The sequence below is a fragment of the Lithobates pipiens genome, unplaced genomic scaffold, assembly GCF_037356315.1.
Source record: "Lithobates pipiens isolate NorthernLeopardFrog02 unplaced genomic scaffold, aLitPip1_a1.2 Scaffold_19, whole genome shotgun sequence".
NCBI lineage: Eukaryota > Metazoa > Chordata > Amphibia > Anura > Ranidae > Lithobates > Lithobates pipiens.
Window position 1 is genome coordinate 55907779 of NW_027507764.1, and position 20466 is coordinate 55928244.

Below are 20466 nucleotides of genomic sequence, written 5' to 3' on the forward strand. Positions count from 1 at the left end.
AAAAGACACAAGTCCATCAAGTCCAACCTATGTGTGTGATTATATGTCAGCATTACATTGTATATCCCTGTATGTTGCAGTCGTTCAGGTGTTATCTAATAGTTTTTTGAAACTATCAATGCCCCTCGCTGAGACCACCGCCTGTGGAAGGGAATTCCACACCCTTACAGCTCTTACAGTAAAGAACCCTCTACGCAGTTTAAGGTTAAACATCTTTTCTTCTCATTTTAATAAGTGGCCACGAGTCATATGTCCCTTCTTTTGAAAAGTTTTATCCCTATTGTGGGGTCACCAGTACGGTATTTATAAATTGAAATCATATCCCCTCTCAAGAGTCTCTTCTCCAGAGAGAATAAGTTCAGTGCTCGCAATCTTTCCTCATAACTAATATCCTCCATAGTGATGGACAAACTTCCGACTGGACGTTTTGCGAACGTGATCCGCGAACGTGCCCAAATGTTCACGAAACGCAGGTTGGCGGCGGACCCCATTCACTTTAATGGCAGGCGAACCTTAAAAACCTGCAGGTCATATTTTCAGCCACAAAATAATTACTAGCTGTGCACACATAGTCCCACCACATGGACACTGACATAACAAAAGTATTAAGTGAATCTGGGATCGACAACGACAAGCATTCTTTTTTTATCTGTGAAATGTTGTCAATTCAGGAGCGTACTATACTATCTTTCTATATTTGAAAGTATTTTATATGTATTACACCCCTATATACTGCACACCAAATAGTACACCTATAGCAGTCCTCAAAAGGACGTTTGTGGACCTAATAGTAGCTAGATAGTGAATTACAGACTGTCCCTGCTCCAAACAGCAAACTCTATCCATATACTGAGAAAAGACAGCTGCAGAATCGGTCAGCACAGCAGTGCACTATAATATAATTTCTATATTTGAAAGAAAGTATATTATAAGTGTATTACAACCCTATATACTGTACACCTATACTAGTCCTTAAAAGGACTTTTGTGGACCTAATAGTAATAGCTAGTGATAAGACTGACTGTCCCTGCTCCATACAGCGTCCTGTCCCTACACTGACAAAAGACAGAATGTAAAATGCCCGCCAGATCAGGTCTATTTATAAGGTAGGGGGGAATGTCCAATTGTCCATGTGCTGAAATGTCTCAATTGGCTGTCCTGTACCCCATGATGGATGTGTCATGGGTCAAAGTTCTTCACAATGTAAACTAAAATGGCCGCCGTGAACAGTGCCATAGGTCCGCCAGTTTGGCGAATTGGATGTTAGCATGAGTGCCTTATTGCAATGACACAAAATAAATAAAATGTTTGCATGCAAAAGAATATTTTTACCATGAAGCGTGTAATCAAAACATCCAGGGCCGGTACTAGACTATTTTGCTCCCTAGGCAAGACCAGTTACTTGCACCCACCCCCCAAAAAAAAAAATGTAGACATCCACCGGGGATGAGCAGCCCAGGACTCCATCACTGACACTGAACCCAGGGGTGGTTCAAAAGCATGTTCTGACTGAACTTAACCACTTCAGCCCCGGAAGGATTTACCCCCTTCCTGACCAGAGCACTTTTTTGCGATTCGGCACTGAAACGCTTTAAGTGACAATTGCGTAGTCGTGCGACGTTGCACCCAAACAAAATTGGCGTCCTTTTTTCACACAAATAGAGCTTTCTTTTGGTGGTATTTGATCATCTCTGTTTTTTGTTTTTTTTGCGCTATAAGCGTCAATTTTGAAAAAAAAAAAGCAATGTTTTTTACACTTTGCTATAATAAATTTCCCCAAAAAATATATGAAAAAACATTTTTTGTTTCCTCGGTTTAGGCCGATATGTATTCTTCTACATATTTTTGGTAAAAAAGAAATTGCAATAAGTGTATATTGATTGGTTTGCGCAAAAAATTACTGTGTCTACAAAATAGGGGATAGATTTATGGCGTTTTTATTATTATTATTTTTTTATTAGTAATGGCGGGGATATGCGATTTTTATCATGACTGCGACTATATGGCGGACACATCGGACACTTTTGACACTATTTTGGGACCATTGGCATTAATACAGCGATCAGTGCTATAAAAATGCACTGATTACTGTGTAAATGACACTGGCAGGGAAGGGGTTAAACACTAGGGGGCAATCAAGGGGTTAAGTGTGTCCTAGGGAGTGATTCTAACTGTGGGGGGCTGGGCTACCACTGACATGACAGCGATCACTGCTCTCGATCACAGGGAGCAGTAGATCCCTGTCGTGTCACTAGACAGAACAGGGAAAGGGGCCTTGTTCACAAAGGCATCTCCCCGCTCTGTGGCTCCGTGACACAATCGCGGGACACCGGTGGACATCGAATCCGCGGGACCCGCGGGCACAGTCACGGAGTACATGGCGGGCGTGCGCCCACAATGCCGGGATTTGAAGGGAACGTACCTGTACACCCATTTGCCCAGCCATGCCATTGTACATCATCGTGCACTAGTCGGCATGTGGTTGTAAGGTCATGCTCTCTAAAGTGAGCGTACACACATAAGGGGGGAGCACTTGAGTGAACACGAGCACACGAGTTTTATCACTAGTACAAGCTGTAAATAATTTTACAATGGACTTTATTATCTAATGATGTTATTTATTCATATAAAATTTTGATATCTGTTTGCACGTAGCACTTTTTGTCACCGGATTGCTTTAATTATTTTTGCATGTATTTGGATCACGATATTTGGTATATGAAGTTTTTGATCCTATATTGTATGACATTTTTGGAGTTTGCACAATAACACTTTATTTGTTCATTTATTAATACTAAGGCACTTTATATATTCTAGTATATATTCGGATTATGAGGTTTATGTTTTGATTACACGCTTCATGTTAAAAATATTCTTTTGCACGCAAACACTTTATTTATTTTGTGTCATTGCATCAAGGCACTCATGCTAACATCCAGATAGCGCAGCATTGCCTTTATAAGTATTGCTTTTGCACGTCCGGGACGTGATCAGTGCAAACAGCTGTCCTGAGAGGAGGTGTTACATATTTACATACGGTAGCTCGCAAGATTTATTTGTTTTAGAGTTTTATGCAACAGTGATCACCCCTGGTGTAAGTGCTCACTTACCAGATTGATATGACCTCTATATGTATTGTAAGAACATCAAAATGCACTTTGTATAACACTTGAACTAAGTCAGACTTTGAAGGCAGAATGGACCAACACTTTAAAAAAAAAGAAAAAAACACATATTTTATTGTACATAGAAAATGAGAAATACATAGACATACAAAATTTAGTTAAAAACATATATATATATATATACATATATATATATATATATATATATATATATACATATATATATATATATATATATATATATATATATATACAATTGACCACAAAAAGGGCCAGAAATACCCAAATTGTGCTTAATATTGCATCATCACAAATGCGTGAGCCCCTGTGCGTCTACTCGTTTCGCTGGTCCGCTTCCTCAGGACATACACATAGGGGGGATTATAAAGACAGGTCTCACTGGCCTAGGCGTTGCTATTCTATTTTTGAGAAAACAAAACACGTGTTGAAAGCTGCATAAAGAAGAATGTCAACAAATTCGCTGCCAAAGTCAACTCCTGCAGCCATACGGAGACCCAGGGAGCTGGCTGTCATGGTAGCTCCCTGGGTCACCGTAAGGCTGCAGGAGATGGCTTTGGCTCTGGGAAAATGTGCAGTGTCACTGCTGGGAATTCACTTCATATCTAATCTCCTATTTAAAATTATGTAATGGATATTTTGCCACTATGATCTGGCTGCTGTTTGTGCAGCGACCTTTTTGACATTCTTTTTTATGCAGCTTTCAACACATGTGTTTTCCCTAGAATAGCAACTCTCTGATTAGATCAGATGACTTGGGATACTTACTGCTTAGTACTTTTGGTTCCGGTGCCCGCCCAGGAGACTTTCCATGCAGGCGCTAACACACTTAGACCACTGAGACCTGTTTTTATAAACCCCCTATGTGTGTCCTGAGGAAGCGGACCAGCGAAACGCGTAGACGACAGGGGCTCAGACATTTGTGATAATGCAATATTAAGCACAATTTGGGTATTTCTGGCCCTTTTTGTGGTCGATTGTATGTATGTTTTTTAACTAGATTTTGTATGTCTATGTATTTTTCATTCTCTATGTACAATAAAATTAGATTTTTCCTTTTAAAAATGCGTTGGTCCATTCTGCCTTCAAAGTACGACTTATGCCGCATACACACGACCCGACTTTTCGAGGGACTAGGTCCGACGGACTTTCGGCGGAGTTCTGACAGACTTTCTGAATGAACAGACTTGGCCACACACAATCACACCAAAGTCCGACGGATTCGAACGTGATGACGTACGACCGGACTAGAATAAGGAAGTTCATAGCCAGTAGCCAATAGCTGCCCTAGCGTCGGTTTTTGTCCGTCGGACTAGCATACACACAAGCGGATTTCTCGGTATCAACTGGGTCCGGCGGAGTTCCGGTGGAAAAATTTAAAACATGTTCTATTTCTAAAGTCCGCCAGATTTTTGGCAAGCAAAGGTCCAATGGAGCCCACACAAGATCGAACTGTCCAACGGACTTGTTCCGTCTGACCTTTGCTGTCAAAAAGTCCGGTCGTGTGTACGTGGCATTAGTAGTTCTCCCTCTTTTTAGTTCAAATGTTAGTATACGGACGTGGCTTAGGAGTGATGGTAATATTTATGCACTTTGTATAAGTAATTCTCTCCTACAGCTCTGCCAACTCTTCAAGGACACCAAGAAGGTGTAGGGTACACCTTTAGCTTTCCCTCATGCGCCTTTAGCTGCATACATCAGGTTTTTGTTTCTGATGTCACTCCTCCTGAAAGTGATCTTTTCTTTACCTTCCCTGACTGAGACAAATCCTTGTACATTTGTGTCTCACACATTCTTCATCCCAGACACTGCCACTCACAGCGGGAGGGTTTCAGTGACAGAGTCAATCCAGAAAGCATTGGACAGGACTAGGTGTGGCCAGGTGCCAACTGACAACCTACAGACTTGTGAATCAGCAAAATCAATGCTGGTAGCCATGTCTCCTGCAACATATTTTTCCCCCCTGTAGTGGCAGTGGGCACAGCCAACAGGGAGGTGACAATACTGCTTTGAATTCAGGAGCAGTGCTGCATTGTTGCCACACCATCACAGGAATCTGCCGCTGAAGTTCACAATGCCAGTGGTATAAAAAATTACCCATGCAGTCCAATAATGAAGTCTACCAGTTGTATAAATGAAAAAATGATCAGGAAATCATTTGCCAAATTGAGCGACAGCAGAGCCTGACATCCTATGTCCTGATTGACTCAGATCTGTGTGGTCCAATGACAACTACGACTCCAGGAAACAAACGTTTTTTTTCTCACAATTAATTATGACTACTCAAGGTATGCTAGGCTATACCTGTTACACAGCAACAGGGGTGGGACAAGAGATGGGCGGGAGGGGCGGCTTCCCTGGACGCAATGGTTTACTGTAGGGATTGGGTGTCTTCCTTCTGTTACAAGGCTGACAAGGGCAGTGACAGCAGCAGTGATTTTGACATGCAAGCGACTGCTGAGTGTAGCAGCCTCTAAACATCCACGTCATGAACTGGAGGGGGGCACAGTTTAGCATCTTTACCTTGGGTACTGGATGGATGACCTTGTCCCAGCACTGACAGCAAATATGACATTTCAGATAAACTTAAACTTTGGCAAAAATGCTTAAAGTACTCGGCATAGATAATGAAACAGAGTAGACAAATGGTAAAACAAAAGCTATTTTGTTGATGCATAGCATCATGTTCCAGAATACAGTACCATACAATCCAGAACAATATGGCAGAATCGTGCTTTTTGATGTGGATATGCCAACCACACATGGGGAGAAGCAATTATGACAGCCAGTTATCTCCAAAACCATTTACCTGAAAAAGCAACAGAGAAAACTCCATTCAAGTGTAGTGCTCATTCCCGCAGGAGCTCGCAGTTTAAGGTCGCCAAGGTCTTTTCCTGTAGTTGCACCCACAGCCAAGCAGTGGTACATCCACAGTTGCACCCACAGACACAGTGATAGTCACTCCTTTGGCTCAATGAACAGTCTAGGGGTATGCTTTTCTGATACTTTATTGCAGAACATGAACTTGGATAGGAGTAGGGTAACTGTGGGATACTCCAGTAACTTTGTTATAAATCTGAGGACACTAATCTTCCTCCTATTATTGTGATTAGAGTCCTTGCACCAGCAGTTAGTGGACTTAGCTATACCAGGACACCAGACATAATGTCCCCTTTAAGCAATGCTGACTCTAGCACCTGAGGAATAGTAGCAGCACATAGTTTTAGGGAACTCTCACTCCAGTCTGTGCTCACTAATGTCCTTGTATAGTTGGATGCCTCCTCCCATGGGCGTCCGCAGAACTTTTTTCAGGGGGGGGGGGGGCATCATTTTAGGGTCACCCATGCACCGCCCCTTTTTCGACAATGTAATTATCACATTATCATCTTTACATGTTCCCATAGACCTTAATGGGGTTCATTTTTCAGCTCTGAACTTTTGCTATGCCCGAAAGTTCTGGTGCAAACTGAACTGGGGGTGTTTGGCCCATCTCTAGTTGCACAACACTTTTATTTCTTTTGATGCTTTTAGGCACATGTCACTGTCACAGCTTCCTGGACTGTCACCAAGGCACTGCCCTTCATAACTGTCACAGTTCTCATAAAGCACAGTTCAGGCAAGATCTCTCTTGCAGCACTGACATAGGGAATCATGGTGCAAATAACCTTTCTCGGGGTCATCCTGGGATTTCTGGGGGAACGTCAATACCAGTTCAGGTAAGTTACATTCTTTCCCTCTGTATGGTGGAGGAGAATGCTTTTCTATAATAACAAAGGTAACATTTACTTTGTATAGAGACACTTTGTTGCATATTATGTACCTGACCCCTACTTAGGCAGCCTATAGACTTTCACATGCCAAGAAACTACAAATCCCATAATTTACAAAATGTAAGAATGAAACCTTGCTGTAGTAAATACTGTTTCTCAAATTAAACATTTTCAGATCCTGACCATGAACTAATGATGTATTTATTGATATTATTTTGTGAAATTGTGGCTAGTTTTAGTTTATGGCTCACTTATATAAATATATATACATTTATATAAACTTGTAAATGTCTAAAACTTATATAAACTTATAAAAGACTCATAATAAATGTATGAGAGAAAAAGAAAACTTCCCTCACATATGGGACTTTAAGGGCTCTAAGGAGGGTGCAAACCATCAAAACTGTATGAAAAAAGTATTTTTATTGGTATCAAAATATATGTTAAAAAGGCAGTTTAAAAGGTATTATCAATACAGTACCTAAACCATAGCTCCCAACTGTCCCTGATTTCGAGGGACTGTCCCTGATTTGGAGCAATGTCCCTCTTCCCTCTTTCCTCCTCATCTGTCCGTCATTATGGTCTGAACTATATATTGTATATAAAATGCACTATTTATCTTTCAAAAAGTGTTTCCCAGTGCTAAACCTTTAGGGTCCTTTCTCACGGGGAGGATCAGTGCTGATCCGCCCCGTGGATATCCGCTTGCTCAACAGGGATCGCCGGAGCGATCTCCGCTGAGCAGGAAGATGACAGGTCTGTCTCTGCACACTGCGCAGGGACGGACCTGTCACAGCGCCGCTCTCCCCTATGGGAGATCGGGTGACGACGGACCGCAGTGATCCGATCCGATGACGGATGGAAAAATAGCTTTTTCCTCCATCACACTTTTTTGGATCGGAGCGGGTTGGATGTCAACGGACTTGTCACCGCTGACATCCGACGTTTCATGGACCTCTATGGAGCATCCGTTCAGGTCCGCCTGAAAAACTGAACTGATCGTCCGTGTGAAAGGGGCCTAAATCCAATTTCTAAATTGCTGCATTTGTAAATGCCAAAATCCAATATAAAGGAATAATAGTGGTAAAAAGCACTTGTGGGTTTAACCAATCATTTTTTTGTATACAATTCTCCTTTAAGGAGGGTGTGGCAGGGGTGTGTCCTATGCCTACATACTTTTGCTAATAGGTGTCCCTCATTCCCATTTCAGAAAGTTGTGAGGTGTGCATAAACAAATGAAAAGATGATCAAAAACCACAAGCCAATGTACGTTTTTTTCACTTTTAGATGTACTAAAAAAGTTGTTTTAGTACATGTAAATATAATTAAAAAAAAAACTCTCTGCATTGTCACCAAATCAATAATAATGTCCATGTGTTGACTGATTCATCTGCTTAACCACTTGACCACTGGGCACTTAAACACCCTTAATAACCAGACCAATTTTCAGCTTTTGGTGCTCTCATATTTTGAATGACAATTACTCAGTCATGCAACACTGTACCCATATGAAATTTTTGTCCTTTTTTTTACACAAATGGAGCTTTCTTTTGGTGGTATTTAATCACCTCTCGGTTTTTTAATTTTTGTGCTATAAAAGAAAAAAGACAGAAAATTCTGTAAAAAAATGAATTTTTCTTCGTTTCTGTTATAAAATTTAGCAGATTAGTAATTTTCTTCATAAATTTTGGCCAAAATTTATACTACTACATATCTTTGGTAAAAATAAGTACAAATTGGTGTATATTATTTGGTCTTTGTGAAAGTTATAGAGTCCACAAGCTATGGTGCCAATATCTGAAAATTGATCACACCTGAAGTACTGATGGCCTATTTCATTTCTTGAGACCCTAACATGCTAGAAAAGTACAAATACCCCCCAAATGACCCCCCATTTGGAAAGAAGGCATTCCAAGGTATTTAGTAAGAGACATGATGAGTTATTTGACGTTGTCATTTTTTCCCACAATTCTTTGCAAAATCAAGATTTTTTTTCCTTTTTTTTTTTTCACAAAATTGTCATATTATCAGTTTATTTCTCACACACAGCATATGCATACCACAAATTACACCCCAAAACACATTCTGCTATTACTCCCGAATACGGCGATACCACATGTGTGAGACTTTTACACAGCGTGGCCACATACAGAGGCCCAACATGCAGGGAGCGCCATCAGGCGTTCTGGAACACCCAGGACAATTCTGACATTTCTCTCCTACATGTAAAAAATCATAATTTATTTGCTAGAAAATTACATAGAACCCCAAAACATTATATATTTTTTTTAGCAAAGACCCTAGAGAATACAATGTTGGTCGTTGCAAATTTTTATCTCGCACGGTATTTGCGCAGCAATTTTTCTAACACTTTTTTTGGGGGAAAAAAACAGTTTTGTGCTTAAAAAAAACCCAAAACAGTAAAGTTAGCCCAATTTTTGCATAATGTGAAAGATGAAGTTATGCTGAGTAAATAGATACCTAACATGTCACTCTTAAAAATTGCACATGCCCGTGGAATGGCGCCAAACGTCGCTACTTAAAAATCCCCATAGGCAACGCTTAAATTTTTTTTACTGGTTACATGTTTTGAGTTACAGAGGAGGTCTAGGGCTAGAATTATTGCTCTCGCTGTAACGTTCACGGCAATACCTCACATGTGTGGTTTGAACACCGTTTTCATATGTGGGCGGGACTTAAATATGCGTTCGCTTCTGCATGCAAGCACATGGGGACAGGGGGGCTTTAAATTTTTTTATTTTTTTTTATTATTCATTTTACTTTATTTATTTTAGTTTGACATTTTTTTCCCCAAAAATACATTTTTGATCACTTTTATTCCTATTACAAGGAATGTAAACATCCCTTGTAATAGGAATATGGGATGACAGGTCCTCTTTACAGTGAGATATGGGGTCAATAAGACCCCGCATCTCACCTCTAGGCTGGGAAGCCTGAAATAAAAAAAAAAGATTCTGGCTTTGATCGTATTGGCGAGTTGGTAGAAGCACCGGAGGGCGGGGCATCTATGGCTGGGTATTGCAGGGTATCTCCAAGTATGGCTGGGTATGGCAACTTATGGAAGGGTTTTGCAGAGTATTGGCAGGGTATTGCAGAATATTGGTAGGGTATTGCAGAGTATTGGCGGGTATTGGCAGGGTATTGCAGAGTATTGGCGGGTATTGGCTGGTATTGCAGAGTATTGGCGGGTATTGCAGAGTATTGGCGGGTATTGCAGAGTATTGGCGGGTATTGCAGAGTATTGGCAGGGTATTGCAGAGTATTGGCAGGGTTTTGCAGAGTATTGGTGGGTATTGCAGAGTATTGATGGATATTGCAGAGTCTTGGCGGGTATTGCAGAGTATTGGCAGATATTGGCTGGTATTGCAGAGTATTGGCGGATATTGGCTGGTATTGCAGAGTATTGGCTAGTATTGCAGAGTATTACAGAATATTGGTGGGTATTGGAGAGTATTGCAGAGCATTGGCTAGTATTGCAGAGTATTGCAGAGTATTGGCGGGGTATTGGAGAGTATTGGCGGGGTATTGGAGAGTATTGGCGGGTATTGGAGAGTATTGGCTGGTATTGCAGAGTATTGGAGAGTATTGGCAGGGTATTGGAGAGTATTGGCTGGTATTGCAGAGTATTGGAGAGTATTGGCAGGGTATTGGAGAGTATTGGCAGGGTATTGAAGAGTATTGGCTGGTATTGCAGAGTATTGTCAGGGTATTGAGGGGTTAAATTCGGTGAGCAGCGATGTGGGCACTGCAGATGCAGCCCACAGCGCTGCTGACACCGATCTCTTCCCCCTCCGCTGTACCGATCGGTACAGAGAGGGGAGGGAGGAACCAGCGTCATAACATGATTGAGCGGCCGTTTACCGTGATCAATGATGCGCCGGGTCCCGGGTCGTGAGAGCAGAATTCTGGGAGGCTGTTAATTAACGGCCTCTCAGAGTTAAACAACCACCCTGAAGCCGTTAATAGGCTATGGGCTGGTTGTTAAGTGATTAAAGCAGAATTTCATTCTCCCAATCAACACTGATTTTTTTTAATTCCCATGCTGCTGGCATTAGTAAATAAATAGGAAACATATTTACTTGTTTTAAACTTTATTTTACATTTCTTCAGTTACTTCCTAGTTTCCATGCCTAGGCAAATTATATCATACGTCCCAGGAGCCTTCAGCAGTGGAGGAGAGGAAGAGGGGTTTTCTTAGCTAAGCACACCCTCTTGCTGCAAGCCTGAGTTAAGGGCAGTTGGATTGCAGGAAGTAAATGCTACTGCCCTTATTCAAGATGGCAGTAGCTAGAAATGCTAGAGTTTTTTTTTTTTAAGTGATTTCTCAGCAAAATAAAGCACAGATACATGGATGGATATGTGAGTTTGCTTTTGTCTATTAAGAATTAATGAAATAGCATTTTTGGCTTGTGGTGCGCAGATGCAGTATAGTTCCGCTTTAAACACTTTCTTAATTTGGAGGGTATATGGTTTTGGTGGGTGAGTCTTAACACTGAGTGGCTGCATATTTGCGTATCGGAATATAAATACAATAAAGCCAAGAGCTTGTGGCCTGCGTACTTCAGGCACAGTTACCGGCGACTAACAGAAAGCCTCCAAACGCTACTTGCGTTCGGGAGTGTTCCAATCATGTGACCGCTGTGACAGCCAATCACAGCAGATACATGATCATAAACCCCACGCCTCCTGGCATCTGAAACCCCTTAAAGGACCAGTAGGCGCTGGCACCAAGGACTTTAAAATGGTTCTAAAGGCTCAAGGTGTTTTACCTTCATGCATTCTATACATGAAGGTAAAAAATCTTCTCTGTGCAGCAGCTTCCCAGCCCACCCTTATACTTACCTGAGTACCCTTGCAATCCATTGACATGCTTGAGAGCCTTAGCTCTCCGGGGACTCTCTCTCCTCATTGGCTGAGATAGCAGTAGGAGCTGGCAATCACAGCCAATGAGAAGAAATTTAGAACTGCTGATAACTAGTGAGCTGTGAATGGCTACAGCTAATCACATGGTACAGGTTACTGTGATTGGCCTGGGTACCATGTGATAGCTGGAGGCCAATCATGAAATAAATGTATTCATAACAGTTCTGTTGACATTGTGATTGGGTGAAAACAGAGGTTGCAGGAGCAGCATGCTGCTCACCTCTAACCTGGAACAGGCTGGATGACATACATGTACGTGATCCAGTCTGTCTGTGCCAGCCACCTGCAGTAAATGTACTGTGGTCAGTCAGCAAGTGATTAATCAACGTTGTACTACCATATTCTAAAAAAATGGCAGTTAGCTGGATTTGTACCTCTGAACTCACTCGGGCAGCTAAAGGGCCCATGAACGGCTATGATCTCAGCTGTAATTGGACAGTCACAGCTGAGATCACAATCACAATGTAGAGAGCCAAACAGATTGTCTCTTTACTTTGTGATCACTGCAAATCAATCACAGTCATCACAAGCATAAACACTAGTAGTGTTTACAAACATTCAGCACATTCACAATGAAGGAAGCTCCCCTTCCTCTGTTATGATCTGTGAACATTTGTGAACAATACAAGATTGCCAGAATAATGGTGAAGAGTGCTAAAGTGCCAATGATTGTGGGATTTTCTTTCATGGTCGGGGGAAGTGGGGTGGGCTACTAATCAGCAATGATTGTGAGATATTTTTTTGGGGAGTTTGGAGGTTCAACTGCCACTGACCACCATTAGGTGTGAGAAACTTTTCAGGGGGTTTAATGTGACACTGACCACCATTGATTGTGGTATTGTTTTCAGGGGCTTTAAAGTGTCAATGACCAGGTTGACTGTGAAATCATAAATGATAAACATAGGCAAACCCAAATTTGTGTTTTTCCTTCCTATAGAAAAAAAATTAAAACATAGTGGTAAGTAAATACCACCAAAAGAAAGTTCTATCGGTCTAAATTAAAAATTAAAACAATTGGGTACAATGGTGCATAACTGAATAATTGTAAGTCTATCACAGCACTGAAAACTGTAAAATGGGCTGGTATTGAAGGAGTATTACATGCTAGCACTCAGACTAGCACAAGTGATTAAATAAAGCATAGGCCACAGTTTTTCTAAGGGGTTCCCTCCTTAATATGCCCACCCAGATCCTTTGTCTCCCGTTTATGAAACGCTACCTTCTAAACTTGGTAAGGGTAGCAATTCCTGTTGAGGAGACCATCCCAGAGTCTACATTTGTGTAGATCTGGTGCCCAGATCAGAACGCAGTCTGAAAGTGAAGATTTGTGCATCCCGGGCGGCTGACGATAGGCATGGTGTTGGTGTACAAATCAGTATGCCAGTGTAAATGGGCCTTGAAACTGCAGAATGATTGTCATGGACTTCAATAAACATTGATTAACTATAGCTGAAGCCCATAGAAACATAATTAAAACTACAGCCAGCATCTCCATTGAGATCCATATTTAGTGCACATTGGCTTCAAAAGTGCATTAAGGACTCAAAGAAGGCTCCCTGGCTCTTGTGAAATGTGTTGGAAATGCCGAATGTCCTTTAAAGTAGAGAGAGAATTTAGAGTTTTAGATATTTTGAAATGCAAACAATATATTTTTGCCAAACCTAGAGGTCATTATTCAGGTTCTGCATGAAGTTTACTGAAACATTGCAAAATAAGTCAGAGTTCAAGTTTTTGGCCATGTCTTTTTTTTTATTTATTTTTTTCTTGCATTGAAGTCAGTTAACATTACAAATTTTAGAAACTCAGCATTGAAAATAAAGGTAAGTAAAGATAGTCAAAAAAGTTACCCTTGTCTAAAGTGTGCCTATTATCAAAATAAAAGCTCATTAATTATGGCCATAGACAAGCAGACGTCTTGTCACGAACAAGGTGAGGGGGCATTTGCCCAAGAAGTTGTTAAGTGCTTGTGTGTAACAATGGCCATAGTTAGAATCTCACTTTATAGTCCCCTGTGATGAGACCCCATACTGCTTGAGTGTTGGATTAAGTCATCAGATTGGGCTGTCTATATTCACTCTAAACTTTGGACTCAATAGACCCATTGTATAGCTCATCACAGGGGTCTCCAAACCTTATGAACAAAGAGCCAGCTTACTTTCCTTCAAACTTTGGGGGGGGGGGGGGGGGGTTGGACTGTGGCCAGTGTGAATAGAAAATGCCCTGGTGTCAATGGGAATAAAGAATACCCCAGCATTGGTGTCAGTGGGAGGAATATTGCCCCAACATTGGTGTCAGTGGGAGGAATATTGCCCCAGCACTGGTGTCAGTGGGAGGAATATTGCCCCAGCATTGGTGTCAGTGGGAAGAATAATGCCCCAGCATTGGTGTCAGTGGGAAGAATAATGCCCCAGCATTGGTGTCAGTGGGAGGAATAATGCCCCAGCATTGTTAGTGTCAGGGCAAGAGATAGTGTACCGGCATTGGTGTCAGTTGGGGGATAGTGCTCAAGAATTGGTGTCAGTTGGGGGATAGTGCTCCAGAATTGGTGTCAGTTGGGGGATAGTGCTCCAGAATTGGTGTCAGTGGGAGGAATAGTTCTCCAGCATTGTTGGTATCAGGGCAAAGGATAATGCCCCAGCATTGGTGTCAGTGAGAAGAATAGGGCCCTGCAGTTGGTACCAGTGGGAGGAATAGTCTCACATCATTGGTGTCAGTAGGAAAAATAGTTCCCTATTGTTAGGGTCAGTGATATGAATATTGCCCTATTGTTGGTATCAGTGACGGGAATTATGCCCTGTTGTTGGTGTAGAAGGAATAGAGCCTTGTATCAAGAGGAGGAATAGTATGCCGAGGGCCTAATAAAGGCAAGCAAAGGGCTACATCTGACTCCCGGGCCACAGTTTGGAGACCACTGGCTCATCATCTAAAGATTACAGTCCAATTATACAATCCCCTTTAAATGTACCATCATCCATGTAGTGCAAAGGTCTTTTTGATAATTAAAAGGTCTGTTAAGACACTAAATAAGTGAGTCTATTTATACTTGTGCATTAAGGCAATGGCATTGATTTACTAAAGGCAATTAGACTGTGCACTTTGCAAATGCAGTTGCTCCAGAGCTTAGTAAATTGGTAGAGCTTCACTGTGCAAAAAGTACCCAATCACCTGCAAGGAAAATAAAAAGACAGCATTTTTGCTTGCATAGGATTGGATGATGGAAGTCAGCAGATCTTTAGCTCTAGGTGTGGTGTAAGGTGAAATTCATTGGCAATGGCACCTCAACCCATTGTACAGTAGAGCCCAATATACTGCAGAGCCTAATAAGTTATGCTGATTATGATTTTATTTTATTTTTGCAGCCATAGAGCTGGCTACTTCAAAGAAAAGGTAGAACCTGTTGATCTTCCCAACTGTCAGCTTGTGAAAGGAATTGGTATGTATGCAATAATTCATAAACTTTCAAAATATTATATTTCTTTGCAAACTTCTTTTTTATGGGGAGGGACATCTTTTAAGGGTGATAGCGATCAGTTTTACTAATGATATGTGAGGAAAAATACTCCATTGGAAACTTTTAAAACGCACTTTTTTCAAAAACATACAACATAAAATATTTTTAAAAATGTTTGCCTTCTTTCATTTATATTATAAACAATAAAGAAAAAAACCCAGTGGTGATCAAATATCACCAAAAGGAAGCTCCATTTGTGTGAAAAAAAATGAAACATTTCGTTTGCGTACAGTTTTGCATGAAAAGGCAATTGCCAGTTAAAGCGGGAGCTTTTTTTTTTTAAGTCAGCAGCTACAAATACTGCAGCTGCTGACGTTTAAAATATGGACACTCACCTGTCCAGCGCGCCCACGATGTCGGCACCCAAAGCCGATCTGTCACTCGACTCTCGGGTGCTGCCGCCGCCATCTTCGGTATGGGAATCAGGAAGTAAAGCCTTGCGGCTTCACTACCTGGTTCCCTACTGCACGTGTGTGAGTCGCGCTGCGCAATACGGACGGTCCCTGCTGTCTCTGGGACCCGTGTGTTTCCCAGCAGACAGCAGGGAAGGGACAGGAAGTGGCATAAATACCCGCAGATTCTGCCGCCATCTATGCCCAGAAGTGGGTGCAAATACCTGTATTATACAGGTATCTGCACCCCCTCCCCCCTGAAAGGTGCCAATTGTGGCACCGGAAGGGGGTAATTTTTTTCCGATATGCGAAAGTTCCACTTTAGGGTGAAACTCCGGTTTAAAGTAGTGCAGTGCTGAATAGCAAAAAAAAATGCCCTGGTCTTTAAGAGGGTAAAACCTTTTGTAGGTCAAGTGGTTAATATGGTGGCTTTCTTATACCTGGTGGAGCCCCAACAATGTCCATGGGAGAGACAGCTTGTATAGAGTGATCGGAAGAGAGCGTAAAACCATAATGCCACGTACACACGACCAGACTTTTTGACAGCAAAGGTCCGACGGAACGAGTCCGTCGGACAATTCGATCGTGTGTGGGTTCCGGACCTTTGCTTGCCAAAAATGTGGCGGACTTTAGAAATAGAACATGTTTTAAATTTTCCCACCGGAACTCCGCCGGAATGAGAAATCCGTTCATGTGTGTGCTGGTCCGACGGACAAAAAACTACGCTAGGGCAGCTATTGGCTACTGGCTATGAACTTCCTTATTCTAATCCAGTCGTACGTCATCACGTTGGAATCTGTTGGACTTTGGTGTGATTGTGTGTGGCCAAGTCCGTTCATTCGGAAAGACCGTCGTACCTAGTCCCTAGAAAAGTCCGGTCGTGTGTACGTGGCCTAAGGATCCCTCCAGATATGAATTTTGATTCATCACAATGAAAGACTCCAACAATTGACAACCAACACACTACAGGGATTAAGCACAAATCCTCCTTCATCAGGATCTACATATATTGTGGAATCTGGACATGGTGTTATTCCTGGATTGTAATTCTTCATAAACTGTAGTTAAAAGCTCAATTGTCTGGCTGTACAATGTTTGTGTTTGAAAGAGTGTACATTTATTTTGGCATAATTAGACATTGTAGGAAAAGTTTAAGTATAGAGGGTGCCATTACTGATTTCTCTGAAGGTACTTTTGCTTCTCTAGCTTTCAAGGTGATCCAGTGGCTTTCTAAGCCATTCTCCCTGAAAATCATTCTTCTCTGCTTCTCTAAGCCAGAAATAGACAGGCAATTGTTTATAGCAATAGGCCAGAAATGACAGCCCTTGTATGATGGGTGACATTGTTAATAACTATGATTACTTTTTTTTTATACAGAGTATGGCTCAGAAGATATTCATCTTCTTCCCAATGGACTGGCATTCATCAGCTCTGTAAGTGCAATGGTTCTTATTTATGGATTGATGCTGCCCCCAGCTAATCTAATTAGTAGTGGTTTTCCAGGTACACTATATTACCAAATACATTGGGACACCTGCCTTTACACACACATGGATTTGAATGGCATCCCAGTCTTAGTCCGTAGGGTTCAATATTGAGTTGGCCCACCCTTTGCAGCTATAACAGCTTCAACTCTTCTGGGATGGCTGTGCACAAGGTTTAGGAGTGTGTCTATGGGAATGTTTGACTATTCTCCCAGAATCGCATTTATGAGGTTAGGCACTTGGACAAGAAGGCTCGGCTCACAGTATCTGCTCTAATGCATCTCAAAGGTGTTCTATTGGGTTGAGGTTAGGACTCTGTGCAGTCTAGTCAAGTTCCTCCACCCCACACTTGCTCATCTATGGCTTTATAGAGCTTGCTTTGTGCACTGGTGTGCAGTCATGTTGGAACAGGAAAGGGCCATCCTCAAACTGATCCCACATCCCACATCCCACAAAGTTGGGAGCATGAAATTGTCCAAAAGGTCTCGGTATGCTGACGCCTTAAGGGTTCCCTTCACTGAAACTAAGGAGCCAAGCCCAATCCCCGAAAAGCAACCCCACACCATAATCCCCCCCCCCCCCAACCAAATTATTTGGACCAGTGCACAAAGCAAGGATGAGAGAGTTTTGGGTGGAGGAACTTGACTGGCCTGCACAGAGTCCTGATTTCAACCTGATAGAACATCTTTTGGATGAATTAGAGTGGAGACGGCAAGCCAGGCCTTTTCGTCCACTTCAGTGCCTGACCTTACAAATGTCCTTCTGGAAGAATGGTAAAACATTTCCATAGACACACTCCTAAACCTTGTGGACGGCCTTCCCAGAAAAGTTGAAGCTCTTATAGCTGCAAAGGGTGGGCCAACTCAATATTGAACCCTACCGACTAAGACTGGGATGCCATTAAAGTTCATGTGCGTGTAAAGGCAGGCGTCCCAATAAGTTTGGTAATATAGTGTATGTCCTAATAGGTTATATCTCTTTGAAGGGCCTGAAATACCCAGGGATGAAAAGCTTTGCACCAGACAGACCCGCAGAAATATTGCTTGTAAATATGAACAACGACATCCTTCTCCCCGAACCACTACAGCTCAGTGAAGGCATTGATGCATCTTCATTTAATCCTCATGGGCTCAGTGCGTACGTTGATGAGACAGGTAAGGAACTACAACCATATTCTATTCTCCATTCACTCCCCTAACCCAATCTGGTGATTTGGATGTTTAGGTATTTGTCAGAAGTAGTTTAGCTAAGGTGAAAACCCTCAATTTTACTCAAGAAGCTTATTAAAGTGTTTGTAACCCCAGCATTTCACATTCCAGATAAGTGCCTGCTGTGCCGTGTACTTGTATGAGAAAATATCCTGTTCTCGTTGCAGTGCTTTCTTTATGTAAAATTCCTGCCAGTCCCTATGCTTTCCTATTAAAAACTGACCACACTAAGCAGGAGAGTACACCATGGTCAGGTCTCTAGCTGTGCTGGGAACTCAGCCTGCTCTCTTCCAATGATCAAACTTGTCCAACAGCCATTCATTGGGAGGTGCTGTTTCTCCTCCCCCAGCTCTTATGCAGCTGAAAACAGAGGGAATGTGCGAGAATCCCACCTCCTCCCTGAAGAAGGAGGGAGGGGCCTTTGGCCAAGATGGTGGTTGCTGGCAGTGAATCAAGGCCCCACTTACATCTGGCATAGTAGGCAGGATAAGATACATCACTGCCTGGAGATGTGCATCAGCCTGGAATGGATCACCTAGACCAGGGATATGCAATTAGCGGACCTCCAGCTGTTGAAGAACTACAAGTCCCATCATGCCTCTGCCTCCGGGTCTCATGCTTGTGGCTGTCAAGAGTCTTGCTATGCCTCATGGGACTTGTAGTTCTGCAACAGCTGGAGGTCCGCTAATTGCATAGCCCTGACCTAGACTGTCCTAGCCTACACAACCTGGGGTTATTAAGAACTGGACTGGTTCCTCCAGTGCTATTGTGGTAAAACCTGTCCATGGAGAACCCATGATTGTGGAGTGGGAGGAGTCATAATCTCTGCTGCCCTCAATGGAGAAATAGATCCTAAATGGATCAGCTTAAGTGGAAGTTACAGCATTTCGTGTTGTTTCAGTGCTGGAGGACTCTGAGTCTGAGAAGCAGTCAAGGGATCCTATGAGTTCAAAAACTGTGAGTATGGCGGGGCTGCATATGGAGACTACTGTGGAATCAGGAGATGATCCAGAAGCTTTGTGGGGAGCCCTGTTGGCCCAGGAGGTCGAAGAACGACCTTGGTATTACAGGGTTCCTAACTCACATGTGATTGTCTGTGGCTGTACTCTGGTGACCATGAAGGAGGAATCTGATGGCATTGAGGAAGCAGTAGGAGCTGGAGCTGCAGATATCTTGTCCATCATGTGCGCAAATTGTACTGGACTCTCTGTATGTTCCAGAGGCATTGCTTCAAATTATTGAGATGGAGCAGCATTTTGTTTTTTTTTAACAAACAGAATGTTCCTTCATTGTAAGCAAAGGCATGGTACAACATCAGCAACATGGAATTAATCTAAGTAACATCATCTCAATTAGAAAATGGTAATAAGGCAATGTCCACAAGTCAAAAAACAATGTACATAGAATACCTGTAAACACTTTTAGAGGCAGGAAAGTCCCACACTTGGTTCATATAACATCCAAAAAGAAAAGGAGGGTATCTCAGCCTTTCCAGCAGAGCACCGAAGCGGACAGTGGGGCAATTACCCCACCTAAGCCGTCCACGGCTGCCAAACCCTCTCATACTTCCTAGGACAATTTCTTCCAATGTAGGTCAGCTTATACAATGGTAGGGCAGCATTAATACATTTTTCCCAGGAACCCACAGAGGGAGGGGAATGGGCATTCCACTTAGGTATATGTCTCTTTTAGCATAAAAAACAAATAGGAAAGCAATATTTTTGTATATCTAAGCCTTAACTCATCATCTGGAATACCCAACAGCACCAGTTCGGGAGAGGCCAAGAGGGGGACCTGGAGGAGAAAGTTAATAAGTTCAATAACTTCCACCCAAAACCGAGCCACCCTCAGAATGCTCCAGAACAAATGTATATACGTGCCTATACCATCTCTACAATGGGTATAACCCTGTGGTGTCCGAGGGTAGATTCTGTGCAGTCTCTGGGGTGTATAGTAAAATCTGTGCAAGAATTTCATCTGAATCAATTTATCCCGGGATGAGATCAGCAACCTG

General features: G+C 42.3%; 1 protein-coding gene across 1 annotated transcript in view; it reads left to right on the top strand.

The window, feature by feature from the left end:
* Window positions 1-6707: 6707 nt before the first annotated feature.
* The window catches only part of LOC143995975 (serum paraoxonase/arylesterase 2-like), a 32004-nt gene continuing 18245 nt past the window's right edge, over window positions 6708-20466 (top strand). The window contains exons 1-4 of the mRNA XM_077490757.1: window positions 6708-6859; window positions 15217-15290; window positions 17138-17193; window positions 18230-18398. Of these exons, the coding sequence (XP_077346883.1) occupies window positions 6795-6859; window positions 15217-15290; window positions 17138-17193; window positions 18230-18398 (364 nt within the window). The 5' untranslated portion in view covers window positions 6708-6794. The remainder of the gene's footprint in view (window positions 6860-15216; window positions 15291-17137; window positions 17194-18229; window positions 18399-20466) is intronic.